The following is a 15,024-nucleotide window of genomic DNA, read 5'->3' as shown; positions in this document are numbered from 1 at the left end:
GCGCTCCTCCCTAAAACTCCAGATCAAACTCCTTCAGATCCTTGACTCAGAGTCGCCTTGTGTTTGTGGAGTCACGCCGGATTTGCGCGATACTTTGGACCGCTAATGGAGAGTGAACTGAGAACCTGACGAGTCTGTCAATGGTAAGAGAGATTTATATATCACTGCACGAGTTTCATACATTTGGTCAGGTTTCTAAGGGGATAATACCCCCACAAAACTTGATTTCACGTCAGATTTTGATTTGTTTTTGCTAGTAGGCTATCCTGCGACATAACTTGCGTAAAACTATTTGAAACGGCATTTTATGGCTCAGACTAAATTAGAGACTACACTACAGTTCAAAACCTAACAAGTGAAGACAAAATGTGATTGAAATGGCAATAAAACCTGTGAGAAACTGTTTAAAAATTTAAAAAACCACTGTACACATTTAACATTTGAACTAAAAATGTTGCCTTTAAAACAAAATACATGTAATTTTATTCTAAAACACTGCAACAGTGTTTTAGGTGTAAAAAGCATAAACTATTTTACCTAAGTTTATAGTGTACTTATGGTAAAATATACATTTTTGATACAAAATGGGCGATTATTCTAACAATTATTTGGATTTGATTTAGTCTATCCGTTATTAATTATGTACATTTGAGTGTTTATGTTGCATTCATTGTTTAGTTTATGTGGCGTTTTTGTCTTTTTAAATTATGGGTTTTCAGATAAATGACTCGTATGGAAAAACAAACTGAAATCATTAAAGCTTTATAGTCCCAGACAATACAATTATGTGTTGTTTTTCTTTCCTGTCATAGTGGTTTTTGTCCAAAGATGGTCAGGTCTAACGTTTGCTACTATGATCAGCCCATGGGCTTTTTCTACAACAACAGCAACATAACCTCAGATGAATGGGACCAAACACAGCTCATCTTGGTTCAGGTCGCTGGATCCATCTGCTGTTGCTTCATCCTAGTGGCCAATGCCATGATCATTGCGGCGGTGATGACAAACAGAAGGTTTCACTACCCCTTCTACTATCTCCTCGCCAACCTTGCCGCCTCAGACTTTCTTGCCGGGATCGCTTATGTGTATCTTATGTTCAATACAGGGAAGATATCTCGCGATCTCACTGTTCAAGGCTACTTCTTTCGGCAGGGTTTGCTGGACGCAAGTCTCTCTGCATCCCTGACCAACCTCCTGGTGATTGCCCTCGAACGCTACATCTCCATCATGAACTGGAAGGTTCACAGTAACCTCACCAAACGTCGAGTGACCCTGTTGATTGCCCTTGTGTGGGGTATATCAATCTTCATGGGCGCTGTTCCTAGTTTGGGCTGGAACTGTATCTGCAGTCTGAACCTGTGCTCCAAACTGGCACCCATCTTTAGCCGGAGCTACCTGATCTTCTGGTCTGTGTCCAACCTGGTGCTCTTCCTCATCATGGTGGGCATATACTTGAGGATTTATATCTATGTGATGAGAAAGACTGCTGTCCTGAAGGAGCACACTTCTGGAGCTATAAATCGAAACAGGACGCCCGTCAAGCTAATCAAAACTGTGATGACCGTGCTTGGTAAGTTCTGGAGATGTTCCTTTAGGTCTGGTCTTCATTTCGTTCCAGACCGGTGTCAATTTCTTTCTTTGTAACAAAGAAGATATTTTGAAAGTCAATAGAGTCAGGGTAGCCATATTTAATTTTTGACAGAAAAAAAAAGAATAGACGTACAGTGGTTTCAATGGATTGTACTGTTGTTTAACACCATACCGATTGTTCAGCCAATGAAACGTCTTTCTGGGGATAAAAACAACTTTCTGTATGCAAGAACTACATAAAACCATGTAAATTATGTGATCTAGGACCTTTATACAATGCATGCCATTGTAAAGACTGTATTCTTTTCCTCACAGTCTCATTTTCCCATTAAATTCAATATGGTGTCTAGTCTCATTAAGGGTTGTTGTGGTTTTGGACCCCATTGGCTGTCATTGCATGGACATAAACGATTAAAGCATTCATCAAAATATCTTCCATGTTACACAGAAGAACAGAATGCATACCGGTTTGTAGTGATGCTTTGAAATATTGGCAACAGCAAGTACTTATTTTTTGGTTTTGGCTCACCACAATTATTTCAGCCAAAACCAAAAATTCATTGTTTTTGGCAATTCCTGTTATACCTGTATTGATGAACTGAAATTTCTGCGGTGGAAAATACTAGACCGAAATGGCCAAACACAATTAATATTTTGGCAGTTTCCGACTTTTTCAGTTGCAGAAATGTTGGTGCATCATCACAAACGGAAACAGTGACATTTGATTCAAGCAAGCTTCTTCAAGGATGTGAACATGTCAGTGTGGTTTAGTCAAATTTGTTCAACTGAAATATCGAAATGCACCTTGTTTCTGAAGATCTTCACTACAACTACTATAATCTATCACCAGAAAACGCAACACCCTGAAAAAATTACCCAACTGCCCAAATTTAATCACCCAAACTAATTAAATTTGGGCCGTTGGATAATATTCATTGTGGTTCATCACTATGGTGACATAATGTTGAGTAAATGATTACAGAATTTTCTTTCCTTTTTTTTTGTTGAACTGTCTCTTACAATACTAGATTACTATAAGCAGCCTGACAAAATGGGAAGTGAATTCATTGCACAAATGCAGCACATTGAACCACCACATGCATTCCACACTGTGATATGTATCAGACTGCATCATCACTCACTCAAAGTTCAATGGCAATTACAGGATATGTTGGTTTATAGTTTTCCCACAAGCCTCCATAGTTCTGATGAGCTGTCCAAAGTCCACGCCTTTAGTCAGTAAGCATGATAAACGGACTGGTGAATATGTTAACTGAGCTCTCAATGGAGGCTTGTGGGGTCTCAAATGTTTCTTGCCAAACTTGTAACCCACTCAAGTGTGGGTGATATGGGACATGGTGGGTAAATATTTCTGCAGATTTATTATAAACATGACAAATATTTAGATTGGAAGGATGTGATCTCATATCCTGTTAACCACGGGCAGGCATCGACTACATATACATATTTTTTGGAGATGTTAAACCTGATTGAGGAGATGTAGACAAGAAGCTGAAAAGTTAACTTACAATGAGATGCAAGAGTTAACAATGAAACGCAAAGCGCGAAACCTCCCACCCTTTCATTAGCTGATTGCTATCAGGAGTTCAAAGGCTGAATTTAGTTTTTGCCTTTTGTCTTTCTGTCTTTTATTATGAATTGTGTTCAAACAATCTAGGAGACGTTTTATCTGCAAACAGGTCAATGATAAATAAGAGTGTGTGTGTGTGTGTGAGAGAGAGAGATAAAGGGAAGGAAACATCTTTTAAAATTTAAAATAAATACATTTGTTTCTAAAAACATACCATTTTTTGAAAAAAATGTTTACATTTAATAACTCTAAAAATGTCGTGGTGTAACTACGAAGGAAAAAAGTAGTAATATATTTTTAACACACCTTTAACACCATGTAAGTGTACACATCTTCATTATTTTTTAAAAGGTTTTAATGCTATATATGTCAGAGGTCGCACGCCTCTGGAGCAACTAGGGGTTAAGTGTCTTGCTCAGGGACACATTGGTGTCTCACAGTGGATTCGAACCCGGGTCTCTCACACCAAAGGCATGTGTCTTATCCACTGCGCCATCACCACCATATTATGATATGATATTTTAATATCATATCATAAATTAATTAATAACTAATTACTTCTCAGAGTTGCATCACATGACATTTTATAACCTGAACTAACATTCTGATCTTTTAAGAAGTTTAAAATATCTTAAGAGACTTTCAAAAGTCTTAAAATATTTAAAACATTATATCTCATGATTTTGAGTTGAAGTTCTATTTTTATTTGTATTAATAGGCAATGAAGCATCTAAATAATAATAATAAAATATTGTGAGAATTTCTTGAGAACAATTTCTGATATTTTTTAATTGTTTTTTGACTTTATAGGCAAGTTTGACTTCATTAAAAAATTCAACATAATTTTATATGCCTATTTATTTTTTAATAACCAAAAAATTTAACCCAAAAATAAGCCGTATGTCATTGACATTAACATATTTTTCAAGAATTGCTGTTTATAGACCCTGTTGAAACCACCAGCTAGACAAGCACCAAACCAGCACTCACCATCAAAAAAGCTGGTTTATACTGGTCTAACCAGGTCTTTTTGGAGAAATTCCGTAATTATGTCAGACCATATTACAGAGAAAAAAAGCTGGTTTTACACCAGTTTTTAGGAGTATCTATTACTGCTTCAAGTTGCAGATAGGGCCAAAGTGGAGGAGTCATCTGTTCCCTGCACAACAGGCTTCCTCCAGGCCTATATAATTATTTTGCACAAGGTCGCTCTTTACACTGCCTGGCATCTGAATCAAACCACCAGCATGAGTGGCCTTGGAGAAAAAGAGGATCTGTTGTTGGCCAGATGAGATCACTTTGTTTTCAGGAGGGATTGTTTTTGAAGATAAAGAGAATGTGTTTGGGAGACTTTGTACAGTATGATAAAACTACGTGAAGATTCACAGCCCAGTACTCCTCAGTTATTTCTTGAACGAACTGCAGATAAAAGCAGAGGCCTGGGTTTCAGAAGTACACTGCATTCTTTCTTTGTTGTCTTGTGGCATGTTTGGAGGTAAAGGTTACATTAATCCATTGCACAACTCCTCTTTTGAGAAATTCTTTGTTAAAAACAGACAAGAAACCACACCAGTGAAACAGTACCTGCTTTCTTTGTTGTAAATATTAACTTCACATGTGCATAAAACGTTTCTGTGCAGGTCTAGATAGATCAAAATAATAACAAATTCCACGCATTACCCCCTAAAAATTCTGATGCGCTTTTTTAGCGACAAGCATATTGTATGTACAAACTCTCTACAAAAACAAACACTGCCTTATAGTCAGTAAGAAAATATGTGATGCTTAATGTACAGTTATGAGAAGCAATAACATTTCACAGGGGTCGGGGCTACCCAGTGTAGTAAAAGAAATAGAAGTGGTCCTGGTTAATTAAAACATAAACTCAGAATTACCATAATAGATCAACATAGTATTAGTAGATTGTATATGTATTAACCACCTTATTAGCATATTTATGCGATCAAAACTTTGCGTTCACTCAAAACCTTTGTTTCCCAAGAAACTTTGCACTCATTCACAAAACCATTGCATTTCCCAAGCAACTTTGCGTTCACTCACAAAACCTTTGCGTTTCTTAAGTGAAGTCAAGTCACCTTTATTTATATATTTATTTATTTATACTTAACAGTATCAAATTAGAGGATAGAGTGTCAGTAATGTATTATAATAAGATTAAACACTCAATTTTCAGTAAAGGCATTTCATTGTTGAATTCAGAGATGTCATTGTCTAGCTCGGTTTAGTTTAAATAGTATCTGTGAAATCAAATTGACGATAATCGCTAGAAATCAAGTGTCCCCAACTGAGCAAGCCAGAGGCGACAGCGGCAAGGAACCAAAACTCCCTCTGTGACAGAATGGAGAAACCTTTGGAGAAACCAGGCTCAGTTGGGGGGCCAGCTCTCCTCTGGTCAGGAGAAACTTTGAAACTTAAGAAACTTTGCTCTTGCTCTCAAAACGTGTTCTCTCACAAATCCTTTGCATTCGCCAAAAATGTTTACACTCGCTCGCAAAACATTCCTCTGAGAAACCGATTGCAAAATGCTTAAAAGTTTAGGATTGGTTGTTGCTTAACTCTGCGTAACATTTTGTAACTGCGATAACTCGTAGCTGTATTTTTTTTTTTAAACAAATTTTTTTTTTTTTTAATTGTTTATGCCTGAATGCTGTTCCATCTGTAGCAGTGCTGCCATTATATGGGCCATTACAAAATGTAAAAACTTTCAAGGTCTTCTTTTAAAATAGTTGTGGCCCCTTTGAGGCTCTATGGCCCTGCGGTATCCAATCCTCTCATCCCTGCTGTTCGTTATGCCATGTAATAAATGCATATATGCAAAGGGCTTTTACAACACTATGCACATCTGCAGAAAACATGGTGCTCTGTCCTCCTCTACAACCGTTTAATATGATTAAAGGGAAAGAGTGTTCACTTAAATGGTGAACTTAGAAACCACAGAGGAACCCCCATTTGATGAGGTTTAGTCATAACCGTAGTATGTCCTTCTCTAGTAAGCATTTCTGGTGCTAAATATATCATACTTCTAACCTTACAAAACACTTTTAATCAGTATGTGTCATGTTTTACAGTAAAATATGTAAACGTCCCTAAAACAAGTTTTAGAAACAAAATCAAATTTGTCGGTATTTTTTACTGTTAAAAAGTACTGATCAAGAAAACTATTTTTAGTAGTGAATCAGGAGGTGGGTTTTGTGCGGTTCTTTCAGGAGAAGCTCCGGCATCTGAAAACAACCATCTCCTTTGTTCATTTTAGTGCTTATGAGTGTTTTCTAATCTTGAAAGATTTGCCGGTACATGTTCTTCACCTGAGATCCGTCCTGTTTGTCCGAGCTTGTTTTGTGGTGCAGGCAGGATTTCATATGAACTTGAAAGAACCAAGGGGAACTGTGACTAAAAGCAGCTTTGTTGCAGTTAGTCACTCTATCAAGGCTCAAAAAGGGTTATTGAACATGTTGGGGCAGAAATTAATTCTCTTAAGTATGGTTAAAACAAACAAAAATCTCTGTAGCATCTACAGCAGTGCAAAATGCAATATGTGTAAAAGGTTAAACTTGGAGGTGCAGCAAGCCATGTTTTTTTGGAACCTGCTTGCCAACGGGAACCAATGACAACTTTCTGTTTTCATTTCCTTTAAAAAAAAAAAAAAAAAAGTAGAAATATCAGCACCTTGTTTCATAATCTTGAACACAAGCCTAGAAAGGTTAAACTGTCAATAATATATAACATTGTTTATATATTTATATGTACACACAAACATGTTTAAATAAACATAAAAATGTATGTGTACGTTTATAAGTATACTTTTTAAAGATATAAAATTAAATCTAAGCCTAATTATATACAATATATAATTTAAACAATAATATATAATGAAATGTTTATTCTTTTTTAGGATTTTATATGCATTTTAATTAGTGCTGTCAAATGATTAATTACATCCAAAATAAAAGTTTTTGTTAATATATGCATGTGTACTTTGTATATTTATAATGTATATATAAATACACTCACATACAGTAAATATTTAGAAAATATTTACATGTAAATTTATATTCTTATATTTTATGTATAAATATAGTTAACATATAAACAACATTTTTCATAAATATATACATGCATGTGTTTGTATTTATATATACATAATAAATATACATTAGTATACACACATTATGTATTAACTTTTATTTTGGATGCAATTAATCATTTGACAGCACTCATTTTAATATATATGAAAAAACTCTTAAGTGTGTCAAAATTAGCTTGTTGACACAGGCGATTTTCCTAGTTTAAAAGTGTTAAATATTTAATGCAGTCAACGCAGGGGTGGGACTAGGGTTGGTCACCCAATTCAAAACTGCAGCTTCTGTCTCTTTTTTTTTTTTCTTGACAAGAATTGCGTTTATTTAGACGCAGAACGTCTATTTATTTAGACCACATCAAACAGGAGTTATTTGGAGTTATCAGGAGTTAAAACATGTTACTTAATGTGTGTTATATTTGCAGCAGCAGTATTTCTTGCATGCTCGCAGCAACATGTTGTGCTTGTATTGGTAGTAGCAAGTCTCGGCGTAGCAGATCTATTCCGCCAAGACCAAATACATTAACATTGTCATGTACAGTGGTGTGAAAAAGTGTTGGCCCCCTTCCTGATTTTTTTTGGTTTTTTTTGCATGTTTGTCACACTTTGTTTCAGATCATCAAACAAATTTAAATATTAATCAAAGATAACACAAGTAAACACAACATGCAGTTTTTAAATTAAGGGTTTTTTTATGAAGGGAAAACAAGATCCAAACCCACATGGCCTTGTGTGAAAAAGTGTTTGAACAAAACAACCCCCCCCCCCCCCATTAAAACATAACTGTGGTCTATCACACCTGAGTTCAGTTTCTCTAGCCACACCCAGGCCTGATTACTGCCACACCTGTTCGCAATCAAGAAACCACTTAAATAGGACCTGCCTGACAAAGTGAAGTAGACCAAAAGATCCTCAAAAGCTACACATCATGTTGAGATCCAAAGAAATTCAGGAACAAATGAGAAAAAGTAATTGAGATCTATCAGTCTGGAAAAGGTTATAAAGCCATTTCTAAAGCTTTGGGACTCCAGCGAACCACAGTGAGAGCCATTATCCACAAATGGAGAAAACATGGAACAGTGGTGAACCTTCCCAGGAGTGGCCGGCCGACCAAAATTACCCCAAGAGTGCAGTGACGACTCATCCAAGAGGTCAGAAAAGACCCCACAACAACATCTAAAGAACTGCAGGCCTCACTTGCCTCAGTTAAGGTCAGTGTTCATGACTCCACCATAAGAAAGAGACTGGGCAAAAATGGCCTGCATGGCAGCGTTCCAAGACGAGAACCGCTGCTGAGCAAAAAGAACATGAAGGCTCGTCTCAGTTTTGCCAGAAAACATCTTGATAATCCCCAAGACTTTTGGGAAAATACTCTGTGGACTGACGAGACAAAAGTTGAACTTTTTGGAAGGTGTGTGTCCCTTTACATCTGGTGTAAAAGTAACACAGCATTTCAGAAAAAGAACATCATACCAAAAGTAAAATATGGTGGTGGTAGTGTGATGGTCTGGGGCTGTTTTGCTGCTTCAGGACCTGGAAGACTTGCTGTGATAAATGGAACCATGAATTCAACTCGTGACCTCAAGCTGAAGCAAACTTGGGTTTTGCAGCAGGACAATGATCCAAAACACACCAGCAAATCCACCTCTGAATGGCTGAAGAAAAACAAAATGAAGACTTTGGAGTGGCCTAGTCAAAGTCCTGACCGGAATTTTATTGAGATGCTGTGGCATGACCTTAAAAAGGTGGTTCATGCTCAAACCCTCCAATGTGGCTGAATTACAACAATTCTGCCAAGATGAGTGGGCCAAAATTCCTCCACAGCGCTGTAACAGACTCAATGCAAGTTATCGCAAACGCTTGATTGCAGTTGTTGCTGCTAAGGGTGGCCCAACCAGTTATTAGGTTTAGGGGGCAAGCACTTTTTCACACAGGGCCATGTGGGTTTGGATTTTGTTTTCCCTTCATAATAAAAAACTTAATTTAAAAACTGCATGTTGTTTACTTGTGTTATCTTTGATTAATATTTAAATTTGTTTTGATGATCTGAAACATTAAAGTGTGACAAACATGCAAAAAAAGTAAAAAAAATCAGGAAGGGGGGCCAACTCTTTTTTACACCACTGTACATTTCCATGCCAAGCCCTCCTAGAGTTGTCATGACAGAAATATGGTTTTATCATTAAAAACAATTAAACTTAAATGTTTGTTTGTTTCTTTAGGAGCATTTGTGATCTGTTGGACTCCTGGACTTGTGGTTCTGCTTCTGGATGGACTCAAGTGTGAACAATGCGATGTCCTGAAATTCAAACGCTGGCTGCTACTCCTCGCCGTCCTCAACTCTGTCATGAACCCGATCATCTACTCCTACAGAGATGAGGAAATGTGGACCACCATCAAGAACCTGATGCGTTGTGTTTGCAGTGGGACAAGGCGGCAGAGGTCGTCCAAGGCCAACATTCAACGCGGCTCTGGTCGGGAGACAACCAGTAGCCTGAAAGAGAATACAGCAGAAGACAACAAGGTCTCCACACAGGAGATTCTGAAGTCTTGAAGGTGGGCCGGACTCATTTTTGACTTTGTGAAGACCATTTTTATCACCCTGATATGCCATTGCTCCTGAACTCTCCTGACATCTGCTCTCAGAGACGAAAAGTTAGAGCAGAACTCAAAAGGAGTTTAATGACAGTACAAAGCAATGCACTCATTTTTATCATTTTCAGTGATAGTCGCCCGCATCAACATCTGCGTGCAGCATGTCTGAGCATGTGCACTACATCTCCCTCAGCAATGCACTTGTAAAGTTTCACTTTACCTCATTAATTCAGCATTTGACCATTTCACAATATCCAAAATAGATTTCATTAGTATATTGTACTGTTGTAAAATCTGTGTGAATCTCTTAATTATTTTCTAAGTAAACTGTACTGTTTAAAATAAGTCTTTGTTTTTTTTAAATGTGAAAATGGATGTATGTAGATTGTAGACTTGATGTACATATTAATGTAAGCATTTGAGATATTTCATATGCATTTCATAGTCTTCATGTGAGAATAATTTTTACTGTGTATAGTCTAATATTAGATTTAAATATTAGAATTATAATTATGTATTACATGATTAAGTGGTCAATTATGCCCATGTAAATACATATCGGTACTGCTGATTTGTGTTTGTGGTTTCATGTGCAAAAGATTCCCATTATTCAATATTACACAATTACAAAATTTAGCTTATTTCATATATACATACACACACACACACACATATATATATATATATATATATATATATATATATATATATATATATATATATATATATATATATATATATATATATATATATACCAGTGTACTCACTGTGAGGGGGAAAGAGAAAAACAAAAAATTCTCTAAATATTAAAAATTCATTGGTCATGTTAACCGCAGTTACATTGTAAATGAGATTATCTGTATATATAATTCTATTGTGTTCTTGAACTAAAATACAATATTTATTTAAAATTAAACTTTTTTTTAATGATTTTTAAGGAAGTCTCTTTACACTTCAGAAAAAAAAACTATTTTAGTTTTTTCATAATTGTGACTTGTTATTGTGACAATTTTAACTAATACTAACTATAACATATTTGTCAATAAATAAATCAAAGCTGAACTAAAATAAAATAATTAGAAAAAAAACAAACTTATTTCAGTAAGTTGCAACATTTCTAAATTTCATTTAGGGTTAAGTTTAAGTACTAAAACTGAAATAGAAATTAATTTAAGCTAAATAGAAATATTTAATATAAACAATGCTGCTAAATGAAACAAATTAAAATAAATTTCAACACTGGTCGAGGCTTCTACCTTTTTCCTGAGGTGAAAATAAAGACCTTCCATAATGCAATTTATAATTTGATAAAAATGATTAACTATATTCCTTATTCCTCCAGTTAACATTATTGGGTCCTTATTTAAGTTTTCATCCTAACAACCCCTCCTAATGTGCTTTAAGCTCGTAGGCTGAAATCCAAACTGCTAGGTCAGGGGTACAGAATAAACTGGTTTCCTTTGTTCAGGTTTTGAAATGGCAAGATATTCCCCGTCTTGCGTAATTCTGATGCAACAAGCTGCTGCAGATCGTCTCACCTGAGCTCCAGTCATGCTCCTGGAGTTGCGACACAGCTTAATTACAGCATGACAAAACTACAGCCGTGGTTCAGATTGTATATCCTGGGAAACCAGCTTTTCCTGTTGATACTTGGGCAAAAATATTCTCAATGGCCACCTGCAGGTCCTCATGTCGGGCGTCGAGTGTGTCCAGCGTAAACAGGATGATTTATTCTTCCGGTGTGGGCACTGATTTCATAAAGATAAACCAAATTGGGATCATGTCACTTTGCTGCTGTAAACAGGAAATGTACACAAGGTTTATCCTGAGGCTTTTGTTTTACACCGTGTCCTAGACGTGATGCGATAAGCTTCTAGCGACGAGTAGGCCTAATTTGTCTGTCCACATGAGATGCGACAAAATTAAAAATCCAATCAGAAAGGCGTGTGGGCAAAGTCTTTCTCTGAGAGCGCGCTTCACTCGCAATGAAATTATTAATCGAATTCCTGAATATTAAACCATTTTAACATTATTAAAAATGACTGATACAATCTTTGTCACTGAATACATTTTTTTTGTTGTTCACATTGCGATCACAGTTTGAACGTTCCCTTTCATTTATTTCTAAGATCTGAGGTAAATTATTCATTGTTTTTTTCAGTTTGGCTATAAAGACTGGGCAAAATGATATTCAGACTTACATAAATACATTTTACATTAAATAAAAGCACAGTATCTGGCTGAGATTTGCATTGTTTGTATGCTGTTGTTCCAGCTGCGTTGTAGCAGAAATTAAATTTCCGAATCGTTTGTCGCAAACCTAGCCTTAAGTTTTACCGTTCGTTCAAGTTTGCATTTAAACGTGCCCTTTAATGATGTTTTTGCCCATATAGTGAAAAATCAATGGGGTCCAATTTGGCCAGCCCATTTGAGTCGTATCTTCTGCAGAATGTTCTCATCATCCACCCTTTTGTTACTCATCATGATACTATGAGGGACCCTAAGCAAATAAAATGAAAAACAAACAAAAAAAAAAGTCATTATAATCAGTGATGCTGTGTGGCGCGACAAACTGCTGCCGCGTTCTATTTATGACGTGCTGACACAAATTTCAAATGATTTTCAACAGTCGCTTTATCGTGTCCAGTGTAGGCAGACTTTAGCTGTTGCGGTGCACCTCGTCCGGTGTAGACACAATGTTACTAACCTACTGAGAAGAAACAAAGCGACCCCAGTGTCCGATATTTGTCCGAAAGCTGATACGATATTTACACGGGTCCTTTTTTTAAAGGGCAAAATTTGCATCCCGCAAGCTAATGTTCACACTGATTACCAGTAAATATCTTATTTGACAGTGTCAGACTGCATTTCAAATAATAAGTTGTTTTTATATTGGTTTTTGTGTATGTACCGACTATAAGTGGAGGCTGAAGGTGAGTTGGATCTCCTTGGTAGAGTGAAGGGGCAGAAAGCCACTGTGTTTATGATTAGCGCCAGATCTCCAGCTGACTGAATAATTACCGGGTTATTGAGGCAACAAGGAAAGAAAGAAAGACATAGAGGACAAGAGACAGCCCCTTCTTACCAAGTCAGTCTGCACTGTGCATCCAAACCGACAAGCAAGACGGGTCTGTGGAAAACCTGCGCCGTCCTTTTTCTTGTGGTAAGTGTATGATTTTGTGACTTTATTTGGGATTTCTCAATATTTTCACGATGCAGGGGATTTATTTGATCACTTGGACGGGTTTAAAAAGATGATGGTGTTTTGTTTTTTTAAGATACCCTGTTTTACAGTGATGGTGTAATCAGATTCTCTGCCAAAAAAAACTGTCAATGAAAGGATTGTATCAGACATTGTCACCCAGGTCTTTTGTGTTGTGACGAGTCGGCTGCCTCCCCCCTTATCATCATCACCACCCCGTCCCGTATTCGCCGCACTTCATCAGGCTCCCGACTGGAGTGGGTGTGTGAGAGAGGAGGGGCGCTGAAACAGCCAGGGCTGGCGGCGTGTGATGAGGCGCACCTGATGTGAATAGAGCCTCATCACCGCCGCCGTTTAAATGCCGAGCGCGCCTCTCCTCGGGAGACCGGTCTCTTCCCCGTGCATGCATGCTGGTGTCCTCGCGGGTCCAGGAAGGGAGCGTCGAGAAGGGAGACTGCCGCACCCGTTACGGCTGACGGGCCAGGATGCCGGGCCGTTTAATCCCCCAGAAGCTCCGGGGGCCAAGGAGTAGGACGAAGCCGCTGGAAGAAGCCGCCGCCACTCGCTCCCGGACCCGAGAAGGGAGCGCGTGCGGCCACCGAACTCCGCCCCTTCCCTGGACCCTTCCTTTCTGAACACTGCCCTCCTTCACGTACCCCGTAGCACGACGAGGACACCAGATCCCCTGTTTATTTTGGACACTTTTTTTCCCCATGGACACTATTTTGATTTATTATTGTTTAATAAAAACCTCTCCGAGGGTGACGCCACGCCCACTGTGTCTGTCGTTTTGCTCCTCCCGCCACAGTGTCCATGGCTGTGTTCGAAATGCCATACTATCATACTACTCTTACTATTTCTGCAGCATCCAGTATGTATGCTGCTCATAGTATGCACATTTGCTGTATGCATGAAATACCCGGATGACCTACTATATTTGCCAGAATCTGCTAAATATAACTCAAGTATACTGAAATCAGTACAGAAGCTGTATTCTAAATGGCATACTATCATACAACTCCTACTATACTGCAGTATTCTGTGTGAATACTGTGAATAGCATGTGAATTTTCTGTATGCATGGAATGCCCGGATTACGTGCTACATTTGCTGAAATTTGATGTATGCATCTGAAGACGCTGTGTGGGGTACTGTTTCCCAGAATGCAATGCGCTCCATGTGACCTTTCATCTTCAAACGCGTAAGTGAACTGGAGGCGTGGAATAATAATTATAAATGTTACACTTGTATATGCACGTTTATACATATAAATGTAATCTACAAACTATCGCTGTGCATTTAAAAACAATATAATTTGTAGTAGGACATAAATTGTACTTTAATCTCTACGGCACTTTTCCGATCAGCTCATTCAGTTCAGTCCATAGCCTATGTAAAGTTATTCAATTATGAAATGAGTTCAATTGGCCAATATTGTTTACTAGTATGAAGCCTTAATAACAAGCCTTTGTAAAAAGACTAGTTAGCACATTTGTTTGTAAGGTAACAACCTTCACAGCTGTGCTGAATTAATGTTTGTGATGTGACAATTAAGCATACTACTCTGAAACATTTGTTGCTTACTGTATACTGTTTCACACACTATTTTTTAAACAATAGTAGACAGTATACACTGTGTACTGGGCAGTAAGCAGTATGCAGTAAGCAAGTATGCCATTTCGAACACAGCCCATGTCTGAAACAATTGTGGTCAGAATAAGGCAGTGAACGACTACGGAGCCCCTAAGAGCTCATGGTGGTGGAAAGATTTCGGGGTGGGTGAAAAAAATTCGGGATGGGAGGAAAAAATATTTTTCAAATCTTTTGCGTTCTCCCGCAAAACTTTGCGTTCTCTTGCAAAGAGTGCGAGAGAACGCAATGTTTTGCGAGATGCGCTGATGCTTTGTACAGATGCCTGTTGTGCCGCGCTAGTGATCCGAAACATGA

At 37.7% G+C, this 15,024-nt stretch overlaps 1 protein-coding gene across 2 annotated transcripts; it reads left to right on the top strand.

Moving 5' to 3' along the window:
• Positions 1-20: 20 nt before the first annotated feature.
• LOC306874763 (lysophosphatidic acid receptor 3-like) lies at positions 21-10,445 on the top strand. 2 transcript variants are annotated; one of them, XM_079425001.1, is made up of 3 exons: positions 21-143; positions 813-1,570; positions 9,503-10,445. In XM_079425001.1, exons 2-3 carry the CDS (start codon positions 829-831, stop codon positions 9,832-9,834), a joined length of 1,074 nt encoding a protein of 357 aa, XP_079281127.1. In that variant the 5' UTR covers positions 21-143; positions 813-828; the 3' UTR covers positions 9,835-10,445. The 2 variants fall into 2 exon arrangements, with proteins under 2 accessions (XP_079281127.1, XP_079281128.1); XM_079425002.1 differs by having other exon boundaries at positions 49-143; positions 862-1,570.
• Positions 10,446-15,024: the final 4,579 nt, after the last annotated feature.

This window comes from Barbus barbus, assembly GCF_936440315.1.
Source record: "Barbus barbus genome assembly, chromosome: 9".
NCBI classification, from domain to species: Eukaryota; Metazoa; Chordata; class Actinopteri; order Cypriniformes; family Cyprinidae; genus Barbus; species Barbus barbus.
The sequence above is the reverse complement of the archived record's forward strand: the minus strand, read 5'-3'. Positions and strand labels throughout refer to the sequence as shown.

What these genes read in the sequence shown, in the direction of transcription:
- LOC306874763 (XM_079425001.1), top strand. Translation starts at nt 829, where the DNA reads ATGGTCAGGTCTAACGTTTGCTACTATGATCAGCCCATGGGCTTTTTC. An exon ending in AACTGTGATGACCGTGCTTG is followed by an intron (nt 1,571 to 9,502) that starts GTAAGTTCTGGA and finishes TTGTTTCTTTAG; the next exon opens with GAGCATTTGTGATCTGTTGG.